This window comes from Thamnophis elegans, chromosome 2, assembly GCF_009769535.1.
Source record: "Thamnophis elegans isolate rThaEle1 chromosome 2, rThaEle1.pri, whole genome shotgun sequence".
NCBI classification, from domain to species: Eukaryota; Metazoa; Chordata; class Lepidosauria; order Squamata; family Colubridae; genus Thamnophis; species Thamnophis elegans.
In genome coordinates, this window is record NC_045542.1 from 122,768,663 (window position 1) to 122,781,414 (window position 12,752).

General features: G+C 39.0%; 1 protein-coding gene across 1 annotated transcript in view; it reads left to right on the forward strand.

Moving 5' to 3' along the window:
• The window catches only part of SRGAP3 (SLIT-ROBO Rho GTPase activating protein 3), a 215,084-nt gene that overhangs the window by 163,292 nt on the left and 39,040 nt on the right, over positions 1-12,752 (forward strand). Inside the window, exons 11-13 of the mRNA XM_032211842.1 lie at positions 4,527-4,554; positions 8,369-8,471; positions 11,080-11,140. Coding sequence (XP_032067733.1) covers positions 4,527-4,554; positions 8,369-8,471; positions 11,080-11,140 — 192 coding nt within the window. The remainder of the gene's footprint in view (positions 1-4,526; positions 4,555-8,368; positions 8,472-11,079; positions 11,141-12,752) is intronic.

Genomic DNA, 12,752 nt, shown 5'->3' on the forward strand with positions numbered 1-12,752 from the left:
GCATTTACAACTTTTGGAGGCAAGTTGTTCCACTGATTGGGACTGGAATTTTGGTTGCTAAGCGAGTTATCAGGTGATCAAGTTCAATTTTACAACCATTTGTTTACATTAATGAATCATGTCTGAAATCAACTCGGAAGGTTGCAAATCATGATCTTATAAGTTTAAAATGCTGTAAGTGTCATAAATGTGAGCTAGTTGCCTAGCTCTCAAATTGTGACCACAAAATCTTGGGGGAAGTGTGAGAGTCATTACTTTGAGAAAGGGTCAAGTTGTATTTTCTGAACACATTGTAACTGTGAACCTTTGTTAAATGAACAATCAAAAGTTGAGCACCATCTATGTACCCCTGTCATCATCATCATATAATTCTATGTCTTAACTCATAATTAGAGCTTGATTGTTGTTACTTAGATTTTTTCCCCTTAACCTCAACTCTATCTCAAAGAGTCAAATATGGGCAACAATAACAACTTGTTAATGCTTTCAGTTCTGTCTTTGAAATTTCGTTCTTTGCCATTGAAGTTGGTAATTTCCAGAAAGGTACAGCCTTAAAAGACCAAGGATTGCTACTTGCATATCCAGTTTCATGTGATTAAGCCTGTGTCTTGTAGCAGCAATGGTGAGGATTTCATTACATGTAATCAATCATGCACATTGCTTTAGAATTGAGAGAGTCCTTCCCTAGGTCATGCATTTGACAAATGAGAGGCAGGACTACAGTAAGTTTTATATTGACCTATGTGGGTTTCTCCCATAGTTTAGACAAGACTGATAACCTGCTAAGATTACAATACTAGTTAATGCATGATACAGCAGTTCTTCAGAGCATGATGTGTCAATTAAAACTGCAAGCACTTGTCTTTTCACATCCTCATGAATCAAGATCTGCATACTAATCCAATATTTAATTGATTGTGGACTATTACTTCTTGAATTTGTTTCTCTTTACTTTAGTTCCTCATCACGAGCAGTTTAATGTGTTTCTAAAAACACACATTTACATTCCTTGAAGTTTATTCCTTTACTAAAAAGCACCCAAGATTTTGCCCATTTCTCTTTAAGATAACTGTAAGCTCTGATTTTCAGTTCCAGCCCTTAGCATGTGCTCTGCATGGCCATGAATGCTTGTTATCTATTTCTAATAGCTTTGCCCAGAATTTCCAGAAGCAAAAGCTGCTGCTAAAATGCAGTACTCATTCCAGCTATTGGAAATGCCAGTCAAGGTTATAAAGTGACAAAGCACCTTGTTAAAGCAATTCATGGTGCTATTTTGCCTTGACACGAACTATGTTGTCTCTGTAAAACAAAGTTTCTCATTAAAGTAAATCCTACTCATTTCAACCTGGGCTAACATTTAATCAAAATGCCTTTGTTCTTCCACTGTAAGTGTAAATTTTATATAATAAAATTTAATAAAATAAATTAAAGAGACAGCATCCAGAAAATAAACAGAACCAAAATATGTGTCCTGTAATATTTAGTAAGTCAGCTCTGTTCAAGATAGGCAAGGTTAAGTAACAAAATCTTGACGTATGGATTCCTTGGTGTCTGAGTACCTAAAACTCCACAATCGAGCCCTGAGCTAGAGACAGCTTCTTCAGTTAGAATGATGAAAGCCTGTCAGAATGTTATACTAAATAAAATCAAGGCAGGGTTATTCTGAGTTTCTTTCTCACACTTTCCGCTTTATTAGAACTCTTTTCTACTCCCTTAACACTTCATTGCTTCCTTCCTAAGGTCAGATCACATTCTTTTACATAATGTGGGATGGAACCATTGCCTTGTAATGATTAAATTATAGCAATAGCAATAGCAATAGCAGTAGACTTATATACCGCTTCATAGGCCTTTCAGGCCTCTCTAAGCGGTTTACAGAGAGTCAGCATATTGCCCCCAACAATCTGGGTCCTCATTTTACCCACCTCGTAAGGATGGAAGGCTGAGTCAACCCTGAGCCGGTGAGATTTGAACCGCTGACCTGCTGATCTAGCAGTAGCCTGCAGTGCTGCATTTAACCACTGCGCCACCTTGGCTCTTATAATGATGAAGTGTAGTGCAGTGTAATGTGTTTAAGTGTAGTGTAGTTAAGATTAAGTGTGGGGCAATGTAGTGATCAAGACTAGCCGTAGGACCCCATGAAATGCATACAACAAGTTTAAAGCACCCATATATAGTCCATCATCAATTAAGGTTATTTTGTGATATTTTACTCGGAATAGTTAAAACAGAGATGTGAATAGAACAAATATGCTTCAAACTCACGAATGAAGGCAAACAACACTTGCACTATGGCATTTGGGTGGCTGGCCATGACGCAGGGCTTGTGGGGTCCTCCCTGAAGCATTGGGGATTGGCTGAGGCTGCTAATGACCCCAGACCTCTACTTCAGCCCCAGTGCTCCTGCTGCTGTGCAAGGTGGCCCAAAGGGTAGAAAGGGAGGGGGTGGAGATACTGTAGGCAGGTGGGGAGGGGATATTCCCGACAAAATATTTATTCAAAATAAACCTTTTCAGATCACAACAGTTTCAAGTGTTCCAGGATCCAATGTGGGTCAGTCACTGGGATCACATGTTTTGTCTTCCAAGATTTTGGAATCATCCTGGAGCCCATCTTCAGGGAACTTCTCTCTAGGTTAGAGAGAGAAGATAGACTCCAGTCAAAAACCTCAAAAGACAAAACCTCCCATTGATCAACCTAGATTGGATCCTGCAACATTATCCTGAGACATGTATATTCTCACAAGGCTTTGAAAAGCCACAAAAGCTTTTTGAAGCATCACAAGGAGGAAGCACGTGCTTTGGAGAAACATGCATTGGTAAGGAGACCAGATGTGGCATGCATTGGTAAGGAGACCAGCTCTCCTGCATAAAGCCAGGCTTGGATGCACCTTAGAAATAGATGAAAAGCCAAAGGCCCGCAGAGCTTAGGGCAGGAGCACTGGCTAGGGCTTTGCTCTAGGATCTTGGGATGGCTGATTGCGGTGTTAGGGTTGCGGCTGTACTACTCAGCAGCAGATGCCTGGATGCATGAGCAGCCAGCTGAGACAGGGCAGCCAATAGGACAGAAAAGTGGGGGGTGGGAGGAGGAGACAGATGCACAGGGGAAGTTGAAGAGGAAGCAAAGGAGGTAGTCTCTACCTTACCAAAGCTTGGCTTGGTTCAGGATGGGTCCTAACCTAGTGGCCAATGGAATTTGGTTAACAATCACAACTGGGACGTCTTGGGTTAGGGTTAGAATTGCTGATGTCATTAGAGGATACTCTACTAAACCAAATAGGCTTGTATTCTGAAGGAAACACCCCAATCTGTTCTTAGAAAAATGTTATTTCTTGGCCAAATTACATATTATAGTAAATATGCAGCACAATACAAGGTTGTCTTCTAATTTGTGTCTGCTGGAGGCATTGGGGAGACAATTACAGTGCACAGGGAAGGGAGGTCCCCGGTCCCCAATTCCAGCTGAAAAATAACTCCTTTGCACAGTTTGAAGACACAGAAAATGTTTCTATTAGCAACACTTTTCTTCAGTTGGTAGCCATGTAGGCCTCTATGACATTTAAAGGGTAAATGTCTCTTGCTCGTGTGCTGCAATTCCTCAAAAAAAAAAAAACCCACCTGTTTCTTAGACATTATTTTAAAAAATAAATAAAGAGAAGGCAAGACAGTTTGCCATAGAGTTAGCATAGCACAAAAGCTGACCCTGGAAAGAAATCTGGGGAAAAAAATGACGCATAACACCACATCAACTATTGGGAGGGGAACTTACAAAGCTCTTAAATTTCACTCTTTGGAATATATGTGGATGATAATGATGGGAGCACTCTTCCTTCTGAAAGACATTGCAATAGTATATAAGAAGAATAAAAAAATAGTTGAATAAATTAACAATTAAAACATGACAACAAAAATACAAAAAATTAAAATTCCATTGATGTTTTTAAAAAGACCTTCAAAAATCTGACCTAGGCATAGTTTTTATCCTACAAAATTCAGGATTATGTGGGCTTCTGCAGGGTTTTTCCCTCCCCTGAAAAAACTTTGAATTTTGTGGCCTTCCTATGCTGGTTGGGGAATTCTGGGAGTTGAAGTCCACAAATCTTAAATTTGCCAAGTTTCAAAAACACTGGGCTATAGGATTATACTGATTTCCCTCCCCTCCCCCCAAAAAGTACTTGTATTTTGTATTTGTATTTTTTAGTTTGTCAAACATGTACAAGATAGCAAATATAAATATAAACATAGATATAAACTAAAGAAATGAATACAAATAGATGAGGATAGTAGGACAGGGATAGTAGAAATACTGGTGTGCTTATGCATTCCCCTTTACGGACCTCTTAGGAATGGGGTAAGGTCTATGGTAGATAGTTGAAGGTTACAGTTATGGGGGTTAGAGGAAGGAACAATGGAGTCAGGTAGAGCATTCTATGCATTGACCACTCTGTTGTTGAAGTCATAATTACTCCTATAGGTAAATAAATAGTAAGGCTGCAGTTAACATTGTTTCTTTCCTCCCTTTCACAGGTGAAAGAGCTGAATGTGGAACAACTAGGTAAGTGGAACTCTTTGTTTTTCTATTTTATTCCGGTGATTGGTTGCTACTCCTTCTATAACAGGGCTGTCAAACTCTCAGCCCGCAGGCTGGATGTGCCATGCCCATGCCCAGCTTAGTGAAAGAGAAAAAAAAGTCACAATACGTCACGTGATGCTACCATGACAACACGAAGTTTGACACCCCTATTCTATAAGGAGGACTGACTATTTAAAACCCACCTGCTTCAAATTTATAAAAATCTTCCAAGCATGAGCTATAAGGGGGAGAAAATGGCAACTCTCTCCCTGCAAGAGTGGCTTACTTCTGGCTACGGTTACTCAAATAGATTAATTAGAAGGACAACAAGCCTGTTGTATTTGCTGCAGTGGCAATTTCCAGCTGACTGGCTCTGAAATCACGTAAGGCTCTGTCAGCAGAGAGTACTGCAGAGGCTTCTTGGATGTATCAGCATTTATTCATCTACTTGTAATAGTGACCAGCATATTTAGCCAAACTGGGATTCTTTCCTTTGCTAGTTAATATATGCTCTGGGACAAATTCCTAAAGCTGCCTGGAGTCACAGTGAGTAAAATGGGAGGCTATTTAAACTACATTTAATCAATAAAATTTAAAAATAAATTTAAATCCCCAGATATGGGATTTATTTCCAGATCATGATATATGATGGTTTCTAAATCATTCTTTTCTCTATAATAAAGAGGGTGAAAAATAGGCATTAGGAATAAGAATAAATTTTGAATTCCCATAAGAAAGGAGAGCAAGGGGAGGGGGAAAGACAGAAGAAATTTAGAAAAAAATAAGCACAATTGACAAAAGACATTGACAAAAGTGAGCTGCTCTCAGAAATTGGTAGGAGAGCAACTTATGATTCAGTTAAGTATTAAAAGGTAATTTAGAAGCAGTTGGCTGTAGTGATAAAAAAGCAGTTATTGAAGAATTGAATGGGTTTCATATGAGTTAAGCTACCCACAGCTGATTTATGCATTCATGGCTGTATAATAATAGCTACTGCTAAATTAGGGATTGATTAACTCGCATTCTCATGCAAATACACCAATAATGGGGAATCATTAATTCAAATGATCATTTATATTTTCAGCTAAAGGAAAGATTTCCAAATTTTTTTGATCTACATAATACGTGGGCATAAAAAAAGTAGCCATTCAAGTACAGAAAAACAGTTTGACTAGACCTAGCAGGTGGACTAATTCTAAATTTTCTCACTGAAAGATAGAAAAGAGAGAGAGAGGATAATAGTTACCAACTATATGGTAGAAGAAGGTGCAAGGAAATATGTACAGACTCTTAAGTTTATAATGAATACAAGATATTTAATTTCCTGAATGCAGAAACCATACAGAAGACCCTCCTAGTAGCTCAGTTATTTTGATTGAAATGTAGGGAAATTCAAATTTACCTAGCTCGTTTTACCTAAACTGGTACCAATGATAGGTTCCTACTGATTTGGACAGGTTCAGTCGAACCGGTAGTAGCTCCGTGACCTGGGTCACTGGAACCAGCAGCGACTCAGGCCTGCCACGCTCCAAACCAGTTCTCCCAGCGGCGGCACCATCTTGTTTTTTGCTTCTGTGCGCAGAACAATTTTAATTGTACTGCCCAGGCACATGTGCACTTGTGGTGAGTTCCTAAGCAAACCAACAGTAGCTTCTGCTGGAACACTATTGTCTAAAAAGGATAAACAATTCCAGCTAGCTTCTTCTGTTGAGAAGGCCAAATGGATCAAGTTAAATAATGTGGATATAATAGGGTGTGTGGGGGGGAAATCCAGTCATTTCAAGTTTGTTTCAGTTCTTAATAAGTTGTTTCTCATAAGCATTGCTCCTCTATGCTTCCCTTCACCAGAACCACTTCTACCAAAACCCAAAATATTCATGGAGAATATATTCTATCCGGCACTTAAAGTATTGGTAGTTAATGTCCTAATGTAAATGGATCCAGGTCTCGGACTTTGGTTTGCTCATTTCTTAATGTGCTTTTATGCTAACAAAATCAAAATGTTGAGTCAAGGTACCTGCCTCTAATCCTTAATCAAAGTACAGAGCGCTAGGACACTTCAACCAGCTACATGAAGATATTGAGAAATAGGACAAAAAACCAAGCCAGCATTTATTTGGTGTTTTCTTGGGAGCCTTGAGTACTATATTCTTTAAAGGAGGTATAAAATCAATATAGAGAAGGAATAATAATTTCTGACCCACAGATTGGATCCAAAGAGAGATTTATCTGAACACACTTAAATTTAAGTGCAGTATGATTCCTTCCCAAAGAAATTGAGTGTGCTCAGTGGCTAAGACACTGAGCTTGTCGATCAGAAAGGTTGGCAGTTCAGCGGTTCAAATCCCTAGTACTGCATAACGGAGTGAGCTCCTGTTACTTGTCCCAGCTTCTGCCAACCTAGCAGTTTGAAGGCATGTAAAAATGCATGTAGAAAAATAGGAACCACCTTTGGTGGGAAGGTAACAGCGTTCTATGCGCCTTCAGCATTTAGTCATGCTGGCCACATGACCACAGAGACGTCTTCGGACAGTGCTGGCTCTTCGGCTTTGAAATGGAGATGAGGACCTCTCCCTAAAATTGGGAGTGATTAGCACATATGTGCGAGGGAAACCTTTACCTTACCATTTAGAGCTCCCTAGTACTCTCTTATATGAAAAAATGCTATATGAAAAGGACATGCTAGGTTGAAAATCTTGCTTACTTTCTTAGTTTCTTTTTGAACAATTTTTTAAGCTATGAAAGTTCACTCCTGCTCCAAGATTTACGGATAGTAAGATCATTTTCTTTGTTGCTGTTTGTCTTGCTTCCTCTTCTCTTAATATGCACAGCACATGCCTTGAAGTGCTGTTCAAAGCTGCTCATTCTGGCCCAGCCTGTATACTCATTCAAAGGTCTGTATGTTTTCTGCCAAGGAAGGAGATACAAGCATATGGCTCCAGAACTCCCAAATAAATGCAGTTCTTCTTTTTAGCTCAGTTTGCAATCATAAAGAAAAAGGAAGAACAATAGATTGTGAGGTCTGACACCCAATGCAGCAAAAGAATCAGAAAGAATTTAAAAACAATAACAAAAACAACAATAAAGCTTCATTGTTTAATGCCCCATGCAGGATTAGCAAAGAATTGAACTGTTTTAATAATGGAAGAATAGATAGCTTTTAGAAACCAGACACCTTCAAATGTGGATTTTTTTCTCTAAATCTACAAGAATTCAGGATTATGAAGTGGTTGGTCAATTCAAATTGTAGTATAAGTGTCATATTAACTGTATGCATGTGGATTTTTTTTTTAATTTGGAGAGGCAATTCTAAGAAACCCTTTTAATTTGTACTAGGTCGGCCCTTTGTAGTGAAGGATAATAGTGGATTAAGAAAAGTTGATGTTTGTGTAAACATTTAAAAAGCTAGGATCCTGGTGGCATAAGACCTTAGAATCTTTTCAGGGAAGAGAACATTTACCCTTACCTCCCATCTTATTTTAAATATTGTTTTGTCCCGCTTAAAGTGAACTACATTGTAAATAGAAGTTTCCTAATAGCAATATGCAAGCAATTTGCCAACCCTCTTCCTCCAAAGTAAGGAAGCTGGCCAAGGTATCCTTAAGATTCAGGGGGAGCTCTTCTCGGCTTCGGTATTTAAATGACATACTTTTGAAAAGGATATCAAGGTCCATGAAAGCAATGGGCTCCCCTTCACAGAGGCTTCCCTGTGTCTCCCTTTTGCAATCTTGGAGCTCTTTCCCTGCCGTTGTATTCACACTGATGTTTTATGATTTCTTTTGTTCCATTTTCCCAGGCCCCCCTGTCTTCCCCCTAAGCCACAGAAAATGAGGAGACCTAGGCCTCTCTCAGTCTATAATCATAAACTCTTTAACGGCAATATGGAAACATTCATTAAGGTATTGGCTGTTTAACAGTAAGAGTCTGTGAACACTGTGGATGTAATGGTAGCATTTTCCTTTTCTAACCACTGACCTGTTTCCTTTCCTTGGACCCGGCCTTTCCCAAGCGCTGCACATCACACCATGAAAATGGTTGGTATGCTATCTCTCTCTCTCTCTCTCTCTCTCTCAGGGACAAAGTCTGCTGGTGCCACACTCGAACTAGTAAAGGACACACTTTAGTCTTGGTGTTCTGTACTTTTGTTTATGCAAAGGGAAAAGATGAGGTAATAAGAAAGATTTTTCTGGAACAAAATGTTAGGATAGCTCCTTTGTTCCTGCCAGCAGGCTAATATCTTGTTACTACAGGCTGAACTACCCTGGTTCTTTGAAGCTTGGGGTTTATACAGACATCCTGAAATTTAAATGTAGCATGATTTCCTCTCTTAGGAAAATATTTCCTGCAAACCAAAGTTAAAATAAAAAGTGGCGTTTACATGAATTCCTGGGTTTTATTCAGTATTTACCAAATTCGTGTATCTGCTCTTCATGTAGCTTATCTAGGCAACTACTAAAGCAAATATAAAATTTAAATTACAGCAGTAATTGATAAAGAAATAATGTGATAATTAAAACTTGCCTATAAAACAAAGAGTGTTAGATCATAAAATATAAACTCTTAAAAATCTACATTAATAAGTAAGTCTTCATTTGGGGCTGGGAAAGTGGTGCCACAGGAACCTTTGCTGAAATGGTTCTTCATCTAATTTTTATTTCATTTAGCAAGCTTAGAAAAATATAGTGAAGTATAATGCTAGTGAAAATGCTTTTAATTTCCAATCCTTCACAGATTAGAGATGGGAGGGAACCTGATAGGCATCTAAATTCTCAAAGCGCAATAACTGAGCCTATTGGTCTCAATTGTTTTATTGAGACCAATATCCTTATCCTTAGATTTGCTAAAATTCAGGAATACTGCACAATTCAGGAAGGGGTCCAATCTTACCTATTTACTTAAAATTGGTAGCCACTAAGTTGAGCAGAAAGAATCAAGCAAAATGAAGGGGGATCGAATTTCTGGACGAAAAAAAGCAGATGATTAAATACCACAATTCAGTCTTGCCACAGTGGCGTAGCTTGGTCTGCTTCCAACAGAAGTGCCACATTGGGAATACATATTGGAGCTGCAGATAGTTCTCAAAATAATTTGGACAACCTCCAGCTTTTTCTTAAAAAAAAAAAAAGAATAATCTGCAGCCCATACAATAAAAGAGGTAAACCTACAGCATTAAACACTTTTAATATTGACATTAACATCAAAACCAAAAAGTAACAACATTTTCACATGCAAGGAAGTCAAGACAGTCCAGCAAAAGAAGAGGGGGAAAGCATTTTAAGAAATACAGAATACTAAAGCAGCAATAGCAATAGCACTTAGACCGATATATCACTTCATAGTGCTTTTACAGCCCTCTCTAAACCGTGCACAGAGTCAGCATATTGTCCCCAACAATCTGGGTCCTTATTTTACCCAACTCGGAAGGATGAAAGGCTGAGTTAACCTTGAGCCTGGTGAGATTCGATCTACCAAACTTCTGGCAGCCGGTGATCAGCAGAAGTAGCCTGCAGTACTGCACTCTAACCACGGCTCACTATGGCCATCAAATTGAGGTATTCCCCTGCATGCAAAAGACAAGAATTCCAGGTTTGGCCAAGAGAGTTACGTAAATTAAATGAACTGGGCGATGGAATTGTAGGAAAAACTCCACGTGGGAAAAAGGGAAAATAGCAAGAAGAGTCTGAGAGTCCATTGCCGAAGCAGAGTAATTGCATACCAAGCAGTTCTATGGGTGTTGGACGGAGCCTGAACTACTGTAGTTCCTTCTAAGCTGCCATTGCATTTGAGCTTTCATAGCCTCTGGAAAATATGCTTACCCTAACTGTTCTTACTCTTGCTTAACCTTTTCTTTTCTCCCCTACTTTGCTGCTTTATTTGCTTATCAGAGGAAGAAGGAATGCTCGAACAAGAAATCAGGTACTGACTAGAGGCCCCCCTATCTAGAAAAATATGTGTGTTGCTTATTATAAGAAGATGCTATGGGTTCAAGGGACCTATTTAAGAGATCCCTTCATTGAAGGAGAAAGAAGAATGAATACAAAAAGCCAAAGTTCACGAGAGGATAACTTTTTCCCAAACCCATTCATACACATAGATAAAATATACAAGGTTCTGCAGAGCTCTTTAAAACTGGTTTTGTGGAAAGCCAAAAAATTGTTGGAAGATTTAGTATGCTAAATGGGAAAGCATTAGTGTAGCTTAGCCGTGGTCTGGTTTGGCTCATAACTTTGATCCAGATGCCTCAGTTTGGTAATCAAGATTCGGCTTCTTGGGAACATTGCCAAATTAAGTTCCTTACAGTGGACAGTATAAAGGATGTTGCAGATTACTGTTTGATAGCTCACATATTTTAATTTCTTGCTAACTCAGTGACTGAACTAACAGAGCTCATTTTTCAACCTGCAATTTTGCTTGAGTGTGCTTCATGAAACCACCGTTCTTATCAGATCAATATATCTAAATCAATATATTCATTTTTTAAAAAAAAAATGCTATTTCTTTCCCAAGGATTCGGGACAGGCAATTCCACTTGTGGTTGAAAGTTGCATCCGTTATATTAATTTATATGGTAAGTTGAATTGCTCCCTTCCACATTGGCTTCAAGTTTTTCTTGTAAGGTTTCCAGCACAAGAATGTGTCTCCACTAAAATGCAAAATGATATGTCAGCTTATTTGACTAATGACATGGGACTCAGCCATTGTTATATTCAATTAATAAATGCTTGTCTTAAACAGAAAATAAAATACTTTCTGAATGACAAATGGTTGGATGTGGAATTGTGCTCATTGACCAAATTATTTGCCTGGACATTTTTGACTGAAATCCAGTGAACTATTCCTTCTCCCTCCACTGCTGATGACTGAATTTTTTTCATTTTCTTCTAGTATGAGCTAGACGGTAGCAGGGTTTTGGTCAGTAATGATGAATCTTTTAGGCTCAGAAAAATTCAGAAAATGCCTAATTTCACTCTGCTGACATGTCACCTCTTCCCCTTAAAAACAGAAACAGTTCATAACAGAGAGTCACTTTGGATAGTGATATGGGTGGCATATAAATTTAATAAATACATGCTTACATAATTGTAAATATGTTTCAATTTGTCTTACTTGAGACAGCTCCAGAGATCTGGAAACTTTGGAAAATGCTCTTAGGTGGCCGTGCCGGCCACATAAGAGCAGGAAAGCATGCCCCATTCTTGTGCTCTTTGGAGACTCCAGAGGCTGTGTGAGAACACATCGCATTCTTGTTATGGCCTCTGGAACCTCCAAAAATCCACGAGAATTTTCTGCCCTTTTGAGATGCTGCATGAGAATGTGGTGCAGTCTCTGGAGCTACCCAAAAAATCATGCAAGAACATTCTTGCACAATTTTCAGAGGCTTCAGAGGCTTCAAAGGCTGAGAGCAAAGTCCTCTTGAACAACTTCCAGATGCTCTGGATCAGGTGGTATTCACTTACCTTCCCTACCGGTTCGCAAATGTCCACACATGCTCTCAGCCTTCCACACATGCGCTTTGGCTAAAAAAGATGCCTAAATGGGACAGCATAGAGCCAGGGCGGGTGGACTCACCCGCGATTTCCAACTACCAGTTTGGGTGAACCAGTCTAAACCGGCAGAATACCACCTCTGGTCTGGATGCTACACAAGCATACACAAAATTATGCAGCCTCTACGCGTGTCACCAAAACTGATATGACACGTCAGTTGTGACACTCATGTCATAGGTTCACCACCATTGCTTTAGGCCATATTGGGCTTACTTAAATTCTTGTCTGTCACCATAAATCCTCCTCTCCTTCTCCCCATGAACAGGGACTAAATCAGCAAAAGGTTGCACTGAAGCTGTAGTAGAATGGGCAAAGTTATAGTCAATTGTTTCCATGCAAGAATTTGCAGAATCATTCTAGTTTCCTTTGTGTCAAAGCAAGAGAATTGTAAACCAGGTTTGACCACCTAAGCCTTCCCCACCATCTGAATTTATCTTATCTGCTCGAACATATCAAAACAAAGTGCATACATAGGATTACAGGGAATTCAATGATTTATTTATGGATATATGAGCAAAATGATTACATATAAAAATGATAAGGGGTGATCTATAAGTAGATTTGGGTCAATGAACTTATTTTTGTGGTAAAAGGGCTCCCCCCACCTCCGACTGTTATTGGTATCCTATAAGT